Genomic DNA, 16,858 nt, shown 5'->3' on the forward strand with positions numbered 1-16,858 from the left:
GCCAACTCCTTTCCCAGACCACTGCGTCCCAGAGCCACTTGCAAGCCAGGAAAGCAGAACCCGAGGGCAGGCCCAGGCTGGGACTCCGGGCCTGGGCAGGGTGGAGAGGGTGGCCCCACATTGGCAGAAGTGGAGCAGCCATGAGTGACCCGGCAGGGAGGGGCCGAGAAAGGAGCACTGGGGAGAACGACGCAGCACCAACCACCAGGCTGCCGTGGGCACCTCGGGCCCTTGGGGAGGCTGCCTCGCTGGGGGCCTGGGAGGCACACGGCACCCAGGGCAGGGGGTGGGCCTGGGAGGAGGTGGGAGACAGGCCTCGCGGCCGGGTTTCCTCAACGTCTCTACAAGGCTTGACTTTCCCAGTGGGGCTTGCACACCCACCGCCCTGCTGCCTGGGGTCACCCACACCCTCAAGGTGTGGTCAGCTCATTCCAGTCCAGGACAGGGACACCTGAGCCAGGAAGGGAAGAACGCTCATCTCAGACATAGCAGACGTGCTGGCAACCGAGCGTGTGTTTTTATTTCATTTTTAAATAGCTTATATGCCTTTGAAACAAAAATCTGGGTCTAAAATATATCCAGTGAGGTTCTCGCAAACAAAACGGAGAGGTCAGGAGCGGGTGCTCAGAGGGGCTCTGATCGCAGGCGACAGCAAGGCCAGCGCTCTGGGACGGCCCTCCCAGGACAGTCACCCGGCAGCAGCCATTTCAGCCAGCCCCAAACCCAACAAGAGGAAGGGCAGGAAAGCCTAGGAGTCTTCCTAACCAGACAGGTGGCCCCGGGTTCGCTGCAGGCACGGGGAACAGAGCGCAGGAGGGAGGGACACAGCAAGACACTCGCCTCTCCAGATGGGCCCAGCACTGCAGCCACCAGCCCAGAGGTACAAGTCACTTCAGGGACCTGCAGCTGTCCCAGGTCAAACCCAGGAAGGCCTGCACCCTGCCGACCCACCTGTGGTCACCCGGAAAGCTCATCCCTGGGGTCCACCTTTACCCCAAGCCCCGCCCTGCCCCGGCCGGGCACGGAGCGCGGGCCTGTCACGTGCCCCTCTCCTTCCTCCCGCTCGTCCTCTGGCTGCTGAGCTCCCCCAGCTTCTTATCCAGCTTCCTCTGGAGCTGAGCCCTCTTGGCTGGATCCAGGGACCTGTCCTTGGCCCCGCTGCCTGCGTACAGGACTCCTTCCCGGCTGATTCTCTGTCGGGCGTGGGCTCGGGCCTTCTCACCACAGCCGTGGACCTGACGGGGACATGAAAGTCAGGGTGGGGCTGGCAGGGACAGGAGCCTGCGGATCTGAGGGCTTGGGGACCTCGGGAGCCCGTGAGGCCCGGACAGGCTCCCTCTTCCCCACAGGTTCGTCCTCCACCCTAGAGGCCAGAAGCTGCCAGGAGCAGGCAGCAAGCAGTGGCCAGCTGGAGGGCACGTCACAGTGTATGGACCGAAGATGGTGCCCCTGCCTGGCCACATGTCCTGCAGCCACTTCCCACGGCCTCCAGCCTCCCCTTCTCCAGGCCCCACCCTGCCTCCACTTCCTGCCTCTCACCTGGGGTCTCAGCCCGCTGTCTGGCTGGTGCCCACTGCCACCAGGGCTCCTGAGAGTGCTCAGCACACAGCACGAGCCCCGTGCTGTTCTCGCTCCCACGCCCCCACCAGGCCTGGGACCCCAGGACCTGCCGAGGTCCCTGCTCTGGCCCCTGCTCCCCACACCTGGCCCGGCCTCCTCATCAAGTCGTGCTCCAGGAACACAGGGAAGGTCGCCAGGGCCACCGAGGGCCCTGGGCCACAGATCCCACCTCCCTCCCCTGCACTGAAGCGGACTCTCCCACTGCAGGAGCCAGGGACACGGGGCCAATCCTCTGCCCAGAGCTCCCTCACTATGGCTGTGACTCAGCAAGGACGGCCTCCGACCTCCTCGGCCCCAGCTGGTCACAGCAAATCCGTCCCCTCTGACTCTGTTTTAAAGAGGGGCCGCTGGCGCTGGGTGCAGCTGGCAGGAGCGGGCATTCGGCCTGGGCGGGGTCTGCCCAGAGTGGGCCCTCCCTCCGTAGGCCCAGACCTCGGGCAGATGGTGGCTGAGGCAGTAGCGGTGGCTGCAGAGCTGGCAGAGCTGGCCCAGGGTCACAACGCTGGCGGAGCACTTGGCATGGGCGCAGGTGTTGTCGGCCTTCATGGCAGCCGACACCAGGGCGTCAAAATCCTCAGCCGGTGGGGCTGGGGCCGCGCGTCCTGGGGGGAAAGGTGTCACTGAGGCAAGCAGGGAAGATGGACCAGAAGGCTCCCGCTGGGCGCCCTCATTCCCGCCCCAAGCCTGTGCCTCCTGCTTCCAGCTTTGGCACAGTGCGCCAACCTGTGCCAGGGGACCCACCGTGTCCAGGCTGCAGGGCCCACTCGCCCTTGCTCCTTGCTGAGCCAGCGGCTGAGCCCTGCTCCAGTCACGTGCAAGCCCACGCCACAGGTGGGAGGCGGGCCAGACCTCCAAAACACGCTGCCAGCACAGAGAGCCCCCAAAAGGGTCCTCGCCCACAAACCTCTCCGTAGGCAGTGCCCCAGACAGACCCAGGCCAGCATGCAGGGCCGGCACCGGGCGGCAAGGTGCCCATGGCCAGGCCCAGGCACAGGCAGCCACACCAGGACCCTTGACATTCTTGACAGAGGAAGAAACACGGGTGGAAAGGCCCAGGCCGCACGTGGGCACACCCTGGAGAACACGCCTGTGCCACAACACGCCTCCCTCAGGGACACCCAGCAGGGGCCTGCTGGCTCGGGCCACCAGGCAGCCTGCCTCCACGACCCTTCGCCCACATCGTTCCCTACTCTAACGGTGGGTGCACCATGGTGACCGGACTCCAGGGCCAGGATGGTCAGCCTCAGAGGTGGGCAGTGAGGAGACTGTGACTCAGCCAGGGCCTACCCCCCAGGGCCTGGGCTCGGGTGCTGCGCTCACCTCGGCCACCGGTGTGGCCCCTCCTTCCCTGATGCTCAGAGGCAGGGCTATGTTAAGGTTCGTCCTGCTGTGCTCACATGTGGTCCAGTGGCCACACAGTCGCGAAGGACAGCGCTGACCCTTGCATTTCCAGGGAGAACTAATTTGGCCTGGGGAGCCCCACACTGACCTCGGCTCCCTGCTCCCAGCAACACCCCCGATGGCACAGATGTCCTCGGGAGATGCAGGACGAGCCGGACAGCAGAGCCTGTTCAGGCCAGTGGAGAGGAGAGGGCAGAGCCCAGGGGACAGCCTGCTGTGCCATGGTCCCATCTGAGCCTCCTCCCTCAGCTAGCAGCTCCTGTGGCAGCTGTGGGACCACAGTGCTACCCAATGCCAAGGGCATGGCCTGTGCAACCCTGGCCAAGGGGGTAGCCAAGGCTGGCTCGGGCCACCTGCGTCTGGGCCAAGTGGGGGCCTGAAGGAGCAGCCAGCACTCTGGAGTGGACACGGCTGCCCAGGACACCGTCGAAACAGTGGGCATGTGGGGCTCCTCTCAGCAGGGCCTGGCGCCTCCCCTCCAGGGCAGGGACAACCAGCTTCAGGCCGCACAGAACGGTCTCTTTCCTCGCTGGAAGGCCGTGCCTGGAGACTGGGCGCACAAAGCCTGGCCCAGAGCTGCTCGAGAGACTGTGAGGTGGCCTCATCTGCTGCCTCCAGCTCTGGGAGGCTGCTGCTAGATCCATGTGAGCTCATGCAGCTTTGTTCATAGGCACTGAGTGACCACAGGGAGAAGACTCCAGGCAGCCCCAGAGGTGCCCACAAAATCCAGGCCTGTGCCAACCAGTTTTGGAAGCCTGTGCCATGCACGCTCGACCAGCTCAGGGGCCAGGCCACCCAGCGGAAGGGGCCTGGATAGCCAGGTGGGAACAGCGTCCCCAGGATGTGCAGCCCAGGACCTGCCACTGCTTTGGGACCCTCAGGGGGACAGCACACACCACCCCCAGCTGTGGTAAGCCCATGCATGCCCCCTGCCTACTGGGCGCTGCGTGAGGCTCTGGGACAAGGTGCCCGTGACAGCCACTGCTCCAGGGGAGTCCAGGCTGGGCTAGAGACCATCGCAGGCGCAGTGCCACCCAGAGCCGACTCAGAGGGCAGCAGGGGTGGCCGGGACCCAGCACCTGCACTCCCGGTAGCCGCCGCTCACCCTTCTTCTTTCTCTGCTCCGGAGCCTTCCGCAGCCCTGCGCCCACGGCAGGCCGCCCGCTGCTGGCCGGCTGCTCCTGGCCGCCCTTCTCCCTCTGTGGCCTCTCCAGGGGCAGCGCCTTCGGATTCGGCGGGGCCTGACTGTGCTGTTGCCCCAGGGGCTGCTCTGGCGGGGAGGTGGGGCGGGGGGCTCTGCCCCCGGCCCCCGCAGGGCTCCCCTTACGCACGGTCACGCACCGTGCTCTGCCCGCCCCGGCGCTCTCGTGCCTCAGCCCCAGCTCCTCGGCGATCTGGTGGATACGCAGCCTGTCGTGAGAAGTCAGGGACGCAGGAAACTCGAGCTGCGTCTCCTTGCTGGCCAGGAACTCCTCGATCACGGCCCGGAAGCGTTCCACGTCTCCTGTGCCACCTGCGGCCCCCGGGCCCTCGCCATTGAGGCAGGGCTGGGGACGGGCTTCAGGGCCCCCGGGCTTCGGGCCCCGTCTCCTGTGGCCACGGCTGGCAGCCTGTGGGTGCCCCTCCTGGGGCCCCCGCCCAGGCAGCACGGCTGAGGAGGGGCCACGGGACTTGGCGGCCCGGCTGTGGCTGTGGCTCTGGCTCTGGGAGCTCTCGGAATAGTTCTCTGGGACAATGTCGCTGAGGTACTCGAAGGCGGTGCGCACCTCCCCGTGCGCCGTGAAATGGTCCACCAGCGACTTCAGAAAGGCATGGCTGGTGACGGTCCGGGAATCACAGACGACAGCCACATGGCGGCGTGCACGGGTGACGGCCACGTTGATCCGCCGGTCCTCGGCCAGGAAACCCACCTCACCTATGGAGGGAGGGCTCTGCGTGAGGCCGGGAGGCCCCATACGGGCACTGCGGCAGTCCCCAGCCTGCTCCCGCCACGCCTGCCCTGCGGCCGTGGGCTAGTCACAACTGCCTGGCTCCAGAGGGCCAGCCGCAGCTCCAGCCCGCACTCCTGCGGGGCCAGACTCAAGACCTCCCAGGACGGCCCTCCACCTTCCCTCCTCCGTAGCCGTTTCCAGCCCCTAGTGAGGACGCCTCCCCAGGTCGCTGGCTAAAGCTGCCCCAGGCAGACTGCACACTGCCTGGATTCCACCCAGCCCAGCCACACGGAATCCTGCCCCGAGCAGTGACCACCGGGCCACCCCGCCCACACGCCCAGCCACCGCCCCACTACCTGCTCCCTAACCACACGTTGGGCTCCCTCTGCCTGGCACACACGCCCCCACCCTCCAAGCTACCACGCGCTCCTCCTGGAAGCTCTGCTCAGACGCCGCCTCCCGGGACACCTGCACCTGCCCCGGCTCTGCTGACCCCGAGGGAGCCCCCCGCCCCCGAAGCCCCCGCGGTGGTCTGCTGAACGTGAGCTTCCCAGGGCAGCTGCCGCGCTGCAGGGACAAGCAGAACGCACACTCCCTTCGGCGCTAGCCCCACAGGCCTCCACGGAGGCCTCCTACCTTTCCGGTTGGACCTGACGAAGGACAGGACCACAGCCTCCTTCTCCCGGCCCTGGAAGCCGTCCACAGACCTGATCTCTAGCTCGGGGTGCCTGTGCGCGAGGCTCTGCCTCAGCAGCTCCACCTGCAACCCGAGCAGCAGAGCCTCAGCGCACCGAGCAGGCGGGCCTCGGACCGGCTCCCAGAACCGCCCACCCAGGGGGCCCACAGGAGCCCAGGAGGCGTCCCCCCCACAGGCACACTGGAGGGCAGACAGAGCGGCTCTGCCGAGCACGGTGCCCGTCAATGGACCCCGTCATTTTTTCTGGCTCACGAAGCCACCAGTCTCAGAAGGCTGTGGACACCGTGAGGAGGTGGGCAGCACGAGCTTCCCAGATGGTGGCCCCACACAGACCGCAGGGGGCCACAGGGCGGGCACGTGACCTGGGCCGGAGATTCGGCCCCGGCTCTGGATGGCTCTCCTGCCAGGACCACCGTGGAAGGCAGGGTCTGTGGAGGCTGCCAGCCCCCTAGGAGGCTGGCCTGAGGACCAGGCCGACACTGCGGGAATCAGGCCAAGAGAGCAGCAGGGCAGGCAGGGTGAGACCTCTGCAGAAGTCCTCGGACCCTGGGTCCAGTCACGTGAGCTCTGGACTATTCAGTCACAAGGGCCACTCTGTCACCCTTCCCTCTAGACCTCTGGGTTGGCTGGGTCCCAAGGGACAGAGGGAGGGAAGGCCCTCGTACCTGGAGGTTGTAGGGCGTGATGACGGCAATGTCACCTGCACTGACGCCAGCGTCCACCAGAGCCTGCACGTGGAGGGTGACCAGGCGGACTTCGCCTGGGAAGGAGGAGAGAGCAGGCGCTCGGCACCGACCCATGGCACACGCCCTCCAGCTGTCCCACAGGGCATGTCCTGGGGCCCGACCCCGGCCACGGGACTCCAGGCCTAGCCACAGGAGCGAGGGACGCTGACTACCCACCCTTCACCACAGTGGCAGTGGCCCATCAGCACGGTGAGGCGCAGGGGCTGCCTGAGCTAGCCTTCTGGGGAGCCTGGGAGAGGTGGCCACCATGGACACCGTGACCAATGCACCATCCCGCCCGCCCCTGGGGAGGAGCAGCCGGGCTGCACCCCAGATCCCAGCAGGACCCTATGCCCCCACTCAGCACCTCTGGGTGTGAGGCCAGTCGAGGGGACGGCTGGCCCTGGCCAGTCAGCTCACCCGGGTTCCCCCTCGACTGGTCATCCTCCTCCAGCTCCAGCAGCCCACAGCCGGCGGTGTCCACAAGCAGCAGGGGGAGGCCCGTCTCCTCTGTGTCGGCCACGCCCGGGAGGTCCCTGGCACACAGGTGGGCAGGACAGCACTGGCCTCCCACAACAGCACAGCCCTCCCTGCAGGAAGCGCAGGGGCCGCCCCTGGGGCTGCGCTGGGCAGCAGGAGCATCACACTGGGCAGGCCTGGCCCAGCTCCTGGGCAAGGCCATGCTGCCTTCTAGAAAACCAGCCTGAGCGACTTGAGCACTAGGATTAACTGGGAGCAGAGAGGAGGCGGAGGGGACCCACTCACCTCAGGAGGTGCCCCGCCACGGAGGGGTGGGCTGTGAGCTGCCCGCCGTACAAGGCCTCCGAGGCCCAGCTCATGATGGCCTGGTGCATGCGGTACTGCACAGTCAGCATCCGCACTGCTGCCGCCCCGAGGTCCTCAGCCAGGCGCTCCATCAGGCTGCGAGACAGCCCATCCTGCGCTGCCCTGCACCCGGGCAGGGACAGGAAGGAGGCCCTGAGACCCAGAGCCCACCACGAAGCACGGCGAGGGCGGAAAGACCCCAGAAGCCTCGGGCCCAGCGTGGCCTGTGGTTCCCACCTAAGAGGACGTGTGGGATCGGCATTCAAGCCCCAGGACATCCCAGAATGTGTCCCCTTATAGGACCAGGGGAGCTCTGCACACAGGGAGGGAAGGATCCTGGGTTACCCTGCTGTAACCAGGCCAGGCTGCAGGCAGGTGGGAGGGCCAGAGCCACAGGAGGCCAGGTGTCAGACACTTAAAGACGCCATGCTGCTGGCCTGGAAGACAGGGCCACGCTGCGGACTCCTGAGGAAGCAGCCCTGCCGCATCTGGGTGTGAGTTAGGGAGGCCCATTCTGCACCTCCAGAACCGCCAGGTCATAAACCTGTGCCACTAGTCACCACGTTACCACCAAGCTGTCATAACAGGGACAGGAAATCAGCACAGACACACTCACACCATCTCTCACGTGCGCCAGCAGCAAGCAGACCACCATCCCACCAGCAGCCCACCCTGCTGGACACCGCATGCGAGTCAACTCCATCGTCCTCACCTTGACCTTATGATCCCCACACCACACGAAAGGAGAGTGAGACCAGAGAAGTCAAGGCACTAGATCAAGGCTGCCCAGCCAGTCAGCTGCAGAGCCAGCACCCACTGGGCCACCCGGCTCTGAGCCCACCCTGACCCCCATGACACGGCTCCTCTCCCCAGGCTGACTGACAAAGCCGAGGGGAAGTGCCCAGTCACTGAAAGCAGACTGAGCGCCTCCCTCTGAAATCCAGATGGCCTCTGCCATTAGCCGAATCTTAACCACCACTCCCACCGAAGAAGTGAGGCCCCAATGACCATCAGCCCTGAAAACGCTGCAGGCCCCACCAGAGTCCCCGGAGAGCCCCTGCTCTCTCCAGAGACACACAGGGTTCCACTCCCCTGGGGCAGTTCCAGACTGTCCCCTGAAGGCTCCCTGAAGGACGATCCCCCTGCAGAGCACCGGGCCTCCGTGCTCAGCTTCACCCGGATCCCCACGCTCCTCCCACAGGCCAACCCCCCACAATCCCCCAGCGCCCCCCACCTGACACGCCCTGGGAGGGGCATCAGATCCCTCCCTGGGCACCCTGGCCTGCCACCCCAAGCCCTGTGCATCTTCCTCTGGCCTTCAGCTCCAGGCAATCGGACTCTGCACGGTGAGCCACGATGGTCCTCAGCGGCAGCCTAGACCAGCCCCTCAGAGAAGGGGCCCCGAGTGTCTGGAGGAGCCGCGTGCCTGGGCGGCCTGGCTGGATGTGGCCCTGCCTCCCGTGGGCAACTCTAGAAGGGAGAAGAGCCGGCAAGCTAACAAACCCAGCACTGGAGTGACCCGTGCAGAGAGACCAAGTGAGCTGCGGGAGGACCCCAGGGCAACATTCAAACGGGGGCAGTGGGGTGCCCAACACCCAGGGCACCACGGTCCCCGAGGAGGGCAGCGCAGACAGCACCTCCACCACAAGCAGAGCCTGCTTGGGGTCACGGCACCTGTACTGTGGCCTCCACAGGGAGAGGCAGGGTCCCCTGCACCTCTGGTTCCTCGGTCCAGGGCACCCACCGAGCCTATGCTGGCTGTGACTGAGTGGCTCAGCGGCCAACAAGTCCAGCCTGGAGTATCTCCTGGCTCCACCAAGCCACCTGCTCACCCCACCAGGCATCTCGAGACAGGTGGGCAGCAGGGACACACAGGCCCTGGGCCACCCCTTCCCTGCCAAGGAGCAGTCTGAGGGATCAGCCACGGAAGCAAGCGAAGGCAGCAGCACAGCGGGACTGCAGGGGGAAAGAGGAAAAGGAAGCCTGACCCTGGAGGACGAACCCGGGCTTCCCGCTGAGCCCGGCAGGCGCCAGGGGTGCACCTTACCTGTGAGAGACTATGGTGGGCGGCAGTTGCTTGTGGTCTCCAGCCAGGATGCACTTTCCAGCTTTCAGCAGCGGGATCCAGCAGCTGGCTTCGAGGGCCTGGGCGCACTCATCAATGACCACCACGTCAAAGTGGCTCTCAGGCAGCAGCCTCAGGGGGCCGTCAGCAGAAGCTCCTGCTCGGAACAGAGACCCTCAGTCCACAGGGTGTGGCTGCAGCTGGCCCAGTCCAGCCGCGACCACCAGCCACCTCGTCACCGGGCCTTGCCTAGAACTGTGTGTGGCAGGCCGACACGCTGGAGAAAGAGCCTGGGAAGGGCGCCAGAGCCGCCCGGTCCCAGCCCAGCAGTGAGCATGGACTCAGCCGCAGCCATTCCGACCGCTCGCTGACGCAAACCACCCCTGGGAGGCCACCCTGGGTCTGCAGCCCGCACTGCGGCACCTTCTGAGCGTAAGGCTTTTCTCTTGGACACAGAAAATTTCACCTCTCCTCCGTGTTTCAACACAAACTGCTGCTCGGCCTCTCCCTCCAGGGGCGCAGAGCAGCAAGTGGGAAGCATCCCGGCGGCAAGCAGGAGCCGGCCCCGCCCGGCCCTGGAACTCCGCGCAGCCCCATCCCTGAGCCTGCCTCCCTGTCTGCAAATGAGGGCGCGCCAGTGCCTCATCCGACTGTCCCAGAACGTGTGGTGAGCACGTGACGCCCAGGCAGAAGGCGGTTCTGTCCACGCCGCTCCTGCTCTTCCCCGGCCGAGTGCGCCATGCTAAAGACACATGGGGGACCTTACCACAAAGACCCTTCCTGAGACTGACTGTCAAGAGACAGTGGGGCACCCGGCTGCACAGGACACAGAGCTGCAACTCACTTCGGATCATTAAGGACATGTTTAGATTAAGCATGTGGCTCCGTAGTGCACACAGGAGCCAGAATTTTCCTTTCTATTTTTTTCTTTTTTGGGGGAAGGGTGTTCTGAGGATAGAACCCAAGGCCTCGAGCATGCTAGACTAGCCCCTGGGCCTGACCCTTGCCAGAAACCAGACGTCTTGATGGACACACCCAGTTCCAAAACCAACTAGGAGAGTCCTGAGAGGCCACACGGGCCACCAGTGGGCCTGCTTCTGACCTCCAGCAAGCTCTGTACTCAAGCCAGAGGCGTCAGTGGAAATGGCAGAGTGACAACCTCCGTGGACTCCCCTCCACTGCTGCAGCCCGCGGTCAGCACTGGCTCTGCCAGACCCCTGGACATTCACCAGTCCTCTCGGCAGTACAAGGAACATTCATTCCAGAAAAATGGCAGAGTCTCAGCACAGTGGCACCGGGCAATTCACTCAACCCGCACCTAACTACTCTCCTCACGCCCTGCGGCCTTGGAACCGGCAGCCTGGCAGCCACTCCTGCGAGCTCCCATTCCCAGAGACTGCTCGGCCAACACCTGGAAGTTCCCCGGCAGACCCCACGCCAAGAACACTGGGCTGTGTCACACTCAGAGCCAACAGCCTTCTACAGCTCCACCCCGTGGCCCCCAGGGCAGCGGACAGCAGCATGATCAAACGTGCAACAGCCAGCACGCTGTGCACGGGCCCAGAAAGGACTGCAGACCCCAGGCTCCGACTTTGGACCACTTGAGGTTCGGCACCAGCAGGAAGTAAAGACTGAGAGTGTAAATGGCCTGGGTAAGTTAGGAAGCGGGCCCTCAGCAAAGACGTGTGGCTCCACGAGGTCAAGGAATCTTGGGTCGCTAGCCAGCCACCAAGCTGAGGAGAGACTTTGGTGGCCACAAAGGACAAAAATGCGGACTTTAAGAAGCAGTTCAAAAAAAAAAAAAAAAAAAAGTAGTAGTTCAGAGAAGCAACTAAGCAAACTTCAACAAGCAGCAGCAATGCACCCTGGGGTGGGGAGGAGACTAGTTTCCAGAGTTGCACATTTAAATTCCACAAAAAAATTACAAGACATGAGAGCCAAGGAAGTATGGCCCATACACCAAGAGAAGCCATCAATAGGTCAAACCCAGAAGTGGGCCTTACTGGACAAAAATTTCAAGTATCAGCTCTTAAATATGTTTGAGAAAAAAAGGGAACCAAATCTAAAGAAAGAAAGTATGAGAATCTTGTCTTACCAAACAGAATACACTGACACGGAGGAGAAAAGAATTTTTTAAAAAAGAACCAAATAGAGACTCTGGAGTAGGAAAGTACAGCAGCTGCAGTTCACTAGCAGCCCCAACGACCTGCGCAGGCAGAACACAGCAAACCTGCAGAGGAGGCAGGCGAGACCGGTGCAGCCTGAGGAGCACAAGAAAATGGTTCAGGAAGAGGAAGCGAGCCGGGGACCTAGGGAGACACCACCAAGCACACCAATGTGTGTGTGGCGCCAGAGGAAAATAATGGCTGGAAACTCTCCAGATTTGGTGGAGAACATTAATCCACACATCCAAGAGGCTCAACAAATTCCATACAGTTTTCTCAAAGACACCCACGCCTAGACCAGACTGGCTGCATCACAATGGAACTGTCAAAGACACAAAGACTCTTTTTTTTTTTTTTTTTTGGTACCAGGGATCAAACCCAGGGAGGCTTAGCCACTGACACTGAGCCACACCCCTTCTATATTTTGTTTAGAGACAGGGTCTCACTGAGTTTCTTAGGACCTCGATAAGTTGCTGAAGCTGGCTTTGAACTCACAATCCTTCTGCCTCAGCCTCCTGAGCCACTGGGATTAGAGGTGTGCTCCACCACACCTGGCAACACGAAGACTCTTGGAAGAAAACGGAAGCACCTTGTCACACACAAGTGATCCTCAATAATGTCAATGATCAATTTCTCAAGAGGCCAGCAGGCAGTGAGATGACATAATCAAAGTGCAGAAAGAAGAATTCAACCCAGCAAAACTGCCCTTCAAAACATGAAGAAGAGAGATCCGGGTCTCGTGGTTAAGAGTGACGCGGTCAATCAAATCCAAACAGAGGGGGAGACGCAGGCGGCCAGCAGCACGTTCCGGAAGCCCCAGGCGGTCTTTCTGCCAAGACTAGGTCCCGGCTCCCCACCCTCCCCGCCCCATTGGTTGTTGTCTGGGCGGATTTAAACAGTCAAGTAAAATCAAGCTGGGTGATCATGGCAGAAGGTGGATTCGACCCCTGTGAATGTGTTTGCTCCCATGAACATGCGATGAGAAGGCTGATCAATCTGTTGCGGCAGTCCCAGTCCTACTGCACGGACACAGAATGTCTTCAGTAATTACCAAGACCCTCTGGTGACAATGGCATCAGTATTACTATGATCTTGATGGCCCGGATGGTTATTGCAGTGATCTTGTTCTTGCTGAGACCTCCTAATCTAAGAGGATCCAACTTATCTGGAAAACCAACCAGTCCTCATAATGACCAGGATCCACCAGCTCCTCCTGTGGACTAACTTTGTGATATGGGAAGTGAAAATAGTTAACACCTTGCAAGACCAAATGAACGAAGATGACCAGAGTACTTTTAACCCCATTGAACTGTTTTTCCTTTTGCATCTGCAATATGGGATGGTATTGTTTTCATGAGCTTCTAGAAATTTCACTTGCAAACTTATTTTTGCTTCCTGTGTTACCACCATTCCCATTTATAGTATATTTGAGTAAATGATTATATTTAAAAAGTTACATGGGGCTTTTTTGGTTGTCCTAAACTTTAAACATTCCACTCATTCTGTTTGTAACTGTGACCGTAATTTTTGGGTGATTTGTGACCTGATTGAAGGAAATTTGAGTTTTCTGCATTTAAATATTTTAAATAGTTTTGATAGGTTTTTAAGATTTTTTTCTTCATAAGGTATTTATAAAGTTATTTGGGGTTATCTGGGATTATATGAAAGAAAATGAGAACCACACTGTATTTACATTTACTTTGGTAGTTTATTAGTGGGTGGCGATTTTCTCTAGTTCTTGGGACTGTGGCAACTTTTGAAAGATTTTACAAATTATAGCTGAAATCTGTATCATTTATTGCAGCTGACTTATGTGGCTAGAATAGAAGTGAAATGCTTGTTCTAATAATTTTTTTACTCCCATTAAAAATGTCTAATGTTAAGAATGTTTTGTTTTGTTTTTTTTTCAGTGCTGGGCATTGAATCCAGGGCCGAGTACATGCTAGGCAAGTCCTCTACTGATGAGCTATCTCCCCAGCCCAAGAATACTTTAAATAAATATGACTAATCGATATGGTAGATGATTTACAGTCCAGTATATGACATTTGCAAGCCACTATACCCTAGCCTTACAAGGTTCATGAAAAGAGGGGAGAAGTTCATTCTGTCTGTCTTTGCTGGGAATAATCTATCTAGTAATAACTAAAGCTATAATTTATGTTGTAAATGAGTGCCTCTCAGGAAGCCTCTCTTCTGTTCCAACACTCCCCTGTTAAAGTGAAACTATCTTACATCTATATTGGGGCTTAGTCACTTACTGACATTTAAATGGCTATTTACTTACTTACTCAATTTTATTTGAAGAAAGTTTTTACACTTTGTTATCCTTCCAACTTCAAAACAATTTTAATGATGTCTTGGTTTATTCCAAGGGAAAAGAAGGGAAATGAGAAACAATCAAGAATATTTTTCTCACCCATTACCTCATTCCCTTTTGGTAATGGGATGGATTGGGATGGAAAGGAACATTGCTATAAGTGAATTTTGAAATGCATAAAAAGGTAAAAGGTTACATTGTTTTTGTTCAGTTTGCCAAAAAGTAAATACAAATGGCATTTTAAAATGTCTGCATAACCCACATGGTTATGGAATTTTTTTTCCTTAACAAGTGATTCCATATGATTTATGATGATATTTTGTTATCAATGTAAGGATTTTTACCCCCTAGGTCAGTCTAGCTTTTCACTGTACAGATCTGATAAACTATTTATGTGAACTAAATAAACTTCTCTATGTTACTGTACTGTTTAATAGTCTGATACAATTGTGTAACACTCATAGGGTGTTTCCCCCTTTATTATGATTACATTATAGGCCATAAACATTGTAAAGGCATCGTTTCATTATATAATCTAATATTGACTGCCTGCATTCCTCCTTGTGCATCTTGGTTTTGTGCTCAACTTCTTGAAATAACATAACCAACTCCTGATTACTTGTGCTGATAAAGGGGTAATGTTGACACAGGTGAGTTAAATCCTGGATAAATGAACACCACAGAGAAAGACTTTTCTTGCAGTGGCACACTGGAAGCCTTCCCAGCTCTATCCACAGCTAGTAAAGCATTTAAAGCAGAAAGGTCTGGAATGGCAAATATGAGCTGACTGCCTGTTGCAGTCCTTTATCTGTCCATGCCCCTTGAACATGGAAGGCTCAACCAAATATCTTAACATCTATTCCCTAACTTGCTAGAAAAATCAATCCTGGGAGAGATGCCAATATATTCACTGAGTCTGTGACTCATAACTGAGAATTGGCTTCTGTTAAAGAAGTGGCCAAATAGGGAGAAAAATGTCTAGTATTAGAGACCTGAAAAATTTGAATTCTTAATCCTCATTTTTCATTTTTGTCATATACATTTAATTTGCATTGTATCTAAATTCATTAGCCTTTTCCTGTATGAATCTTCTATTAAGTTAGTAACAGAAGTTCTTAGTGTGAAGTATTTAGTCCTGGGTTTTTTGCTTTTAAAATTTCTCTGCATTCCTGAAAAGCCAGTGTACTGCACATAACATGTTCTTGTTAACCTAACTAGTGATTTATATTATTATATTTAATTCTTAAAGCTTCAAAATGTGGGCTTTAAGTTGACCACATTCTTAAATCATTAGTTACTTCTAAGCATTCACTTGAAATATGGCTACAATCCTTTAAAAATAATCTGCATAAAAGAAAGATGAAGCTTACATTTTTATTACTTTGGACTCTTAAACATTCTGCAAATGCTATTAAGAGTTTATTTTGAGGGTTGGGGATGTAACTCAGTGGTAGAATGCTTGCCTAGCATGTACAAGGCCCTGGGTTTAGGCCTCAGTACCATCAATAGAAAAAAAAGACATTATTGTGTTTTAGAGTCATTTAATGTTCTTAAAACAATGGTAATTTTAGCTTTGCTTTTTATATGGAAAAGGTTAATGTTGGAACTGTTTATAGTAAAAGATTTTATCATGTATCTATCTAAGCACTGCCCCATGGTCGGCAAGTCATATTTTACAACTTGCAGAGATTGTCTATAATGTAACTCCATGGTTACTGTTAGTATCTTTGTATTATGTGATACGATACTGTATATGGAATTACCAATGTCTTAAAATTTCAAAGAAACATTGAAAATCTGTTGCTCTGAATGAAAGTAAGTCTATCACTCTAAATGGGTATGTGCTCAAATTTGACCAGTTTAAGACACAAAACAGCAACTTGAAGAAGGAAAAATGAAGAGTTTACAATTAATGGGTTAAACTTTGTTATTGTAATAATAGGGTTAATCTTATAATATTTCTAAATGAAAAATCATATGTATTTGTTACCATGTCTGATGATTACTTTGTTAAAGCAAAAGTGGTCATATGATGTACTAAATGTAAATTGCTGTTTTTAAATGTTTAAATCATGCCAAACAAATTATGTCTGTGCCATCCAGGGTTTATTGTTGATCTTTTACTGAGTACTTGGATTGGGATAAAGGGCTTGTACTATGCACTTTTTATTAATGAATAAATAGAAAATGTTAGTAACAAAAAAAAAAAACATGAAGAAGAAAATTAAGACATCACAAATAAAGAAGAGCTGAAATAATTCATTGCTAGCAGCCCTACCTTTACGGAAATACTAGTGTTCTTCAGGTTGAAATGAAAGAACACTACACGGTACCTCAAATTCACAGAAAGAAATAAAGAGCACCAATAAAGGCAACTACAAAGGTTAAGTATAAAAGACAGTTGTGAATTTATTTTGTATTTATAACTCATTTTTCTGAAACTGATCTAAAAGCCGTCTGGATAAACCAGCAACCATGAGACCTACGAGAGCCTGCACTCTGACCCTCAGGGCAGCCGGTACCAGACAGGCTGTAGCCAAGAGACCCGAGGCAGCCCCAGGACCCTGGCTCCTGACGTTCACACCTTCATGGTCCCTTCCCCTTGAGTGCAGGTGGGACCCGACGCTTGCTTCTAACCAAGAGAATACGGCAACCGCGAGGAACGAGCATATCCTCAGCATTACACAGGATCACGGCTCTTCTTGCTAGGAGACTGTGTCCCTTGCACTCTCCTGAAGAAGAGCCACGTAGTGAAGTCTACTAGTCAGGTTTTCACTGCTGTAACCAAAATACCCGACAAGGACAACTTAGAGGAGGAAAAGTTTACTTTGGCTCAGACTCAGGTCTAATCCAAGGGCCAGCTCACCCAGCCCGTGGTGAGCAGAGCATCACGGAGGGAGCACCGCTCCATTCACGGCAGCCAGGAAGCAGAGGGAGAGCAGAGGGAAGGAGCCACGGGAACGACGAACCCTTCTGGGGCAGCCCCAGTGACCCACCTCCTCCAGCCGCACCCCACTTGCCTACAGTCACCAGTCCGCCCATTCAAACTAGGATGGACCGATTAGGTTACAACTCTCATAATCTAATCATCTCGTCCTCGAATAATCCTGCA

At 56.3% G+C, this 16,858-nt stretch overlaps 1 protein-coding gene and 1 pseudogene across 2 annotated transcripts in view; one reads left to right on the forward strand and one right to left on the reverse strand.

Annotated features, from left to right (window-relative positions):
• Nucleotides 1–498: 498 nt before the first annotated feature.
• IGHMBP2 (immunoglobulin mu DNA binding protein 2) overlaps nt 499–16,858 on the reverse strand; it is a 30,914-nt gene continuing 14,554 nt past the window's right edge. Inside the window, exons 8-15 of the mRNA XM_079102035.1 lie at nt 9,247–9,421; nt 7,140–7,322; nt 6,795–6,910; nt 6,315–6,409; nt 5,589–5,712; nt 4,127–4,936; nt 2,053–2,222; nt 499–1,235 (exon numbers count right to left, since the gene is read on the reverse strand). Coding sequence (XP_078958161.1) covers nt 1,038–1,235; nt 2,053–2,222; nt 4,127–4,936; nt 5,589–5,712; nt 6,315–6,409; nt 6,795–6,910; nt 7,140–7,322; nt 9,247–9,421 — 1,871 coding nt within the window. The 3' untranslated portion in view covers nt 499–1,037. The remainder of the gene's footprint in view (nt 1,236–2,052; nt 2,223–4,126; nt 4,937–5,588; nt 5,713–6,314; nt 6,410–6,794; nt 6,911–7,139; nt 7,323–9,246; nt 9,422–16,858) is intronic.
• LOC306640254 (small integral membrane protein 14-like) lies at nt 12,251–14,412 on the forward strand (annotated as a pseudogene). Its single transcript has one exon. The product of its transcript is annotated as a small integral membrane protein 14-like (transcript).

Source organism: Sciurus vulgaris (assembly GCF_902686455.1).
Source record: "Sciurus vulgaris genome assembly, chromosome: 11".
NCBI classification, from domain to species: Eukaryota; Metazoa; Chordata; class Mammalia; order Rodentia; family Sciuridae; genus Sciurus; species Sciurus vulgaris.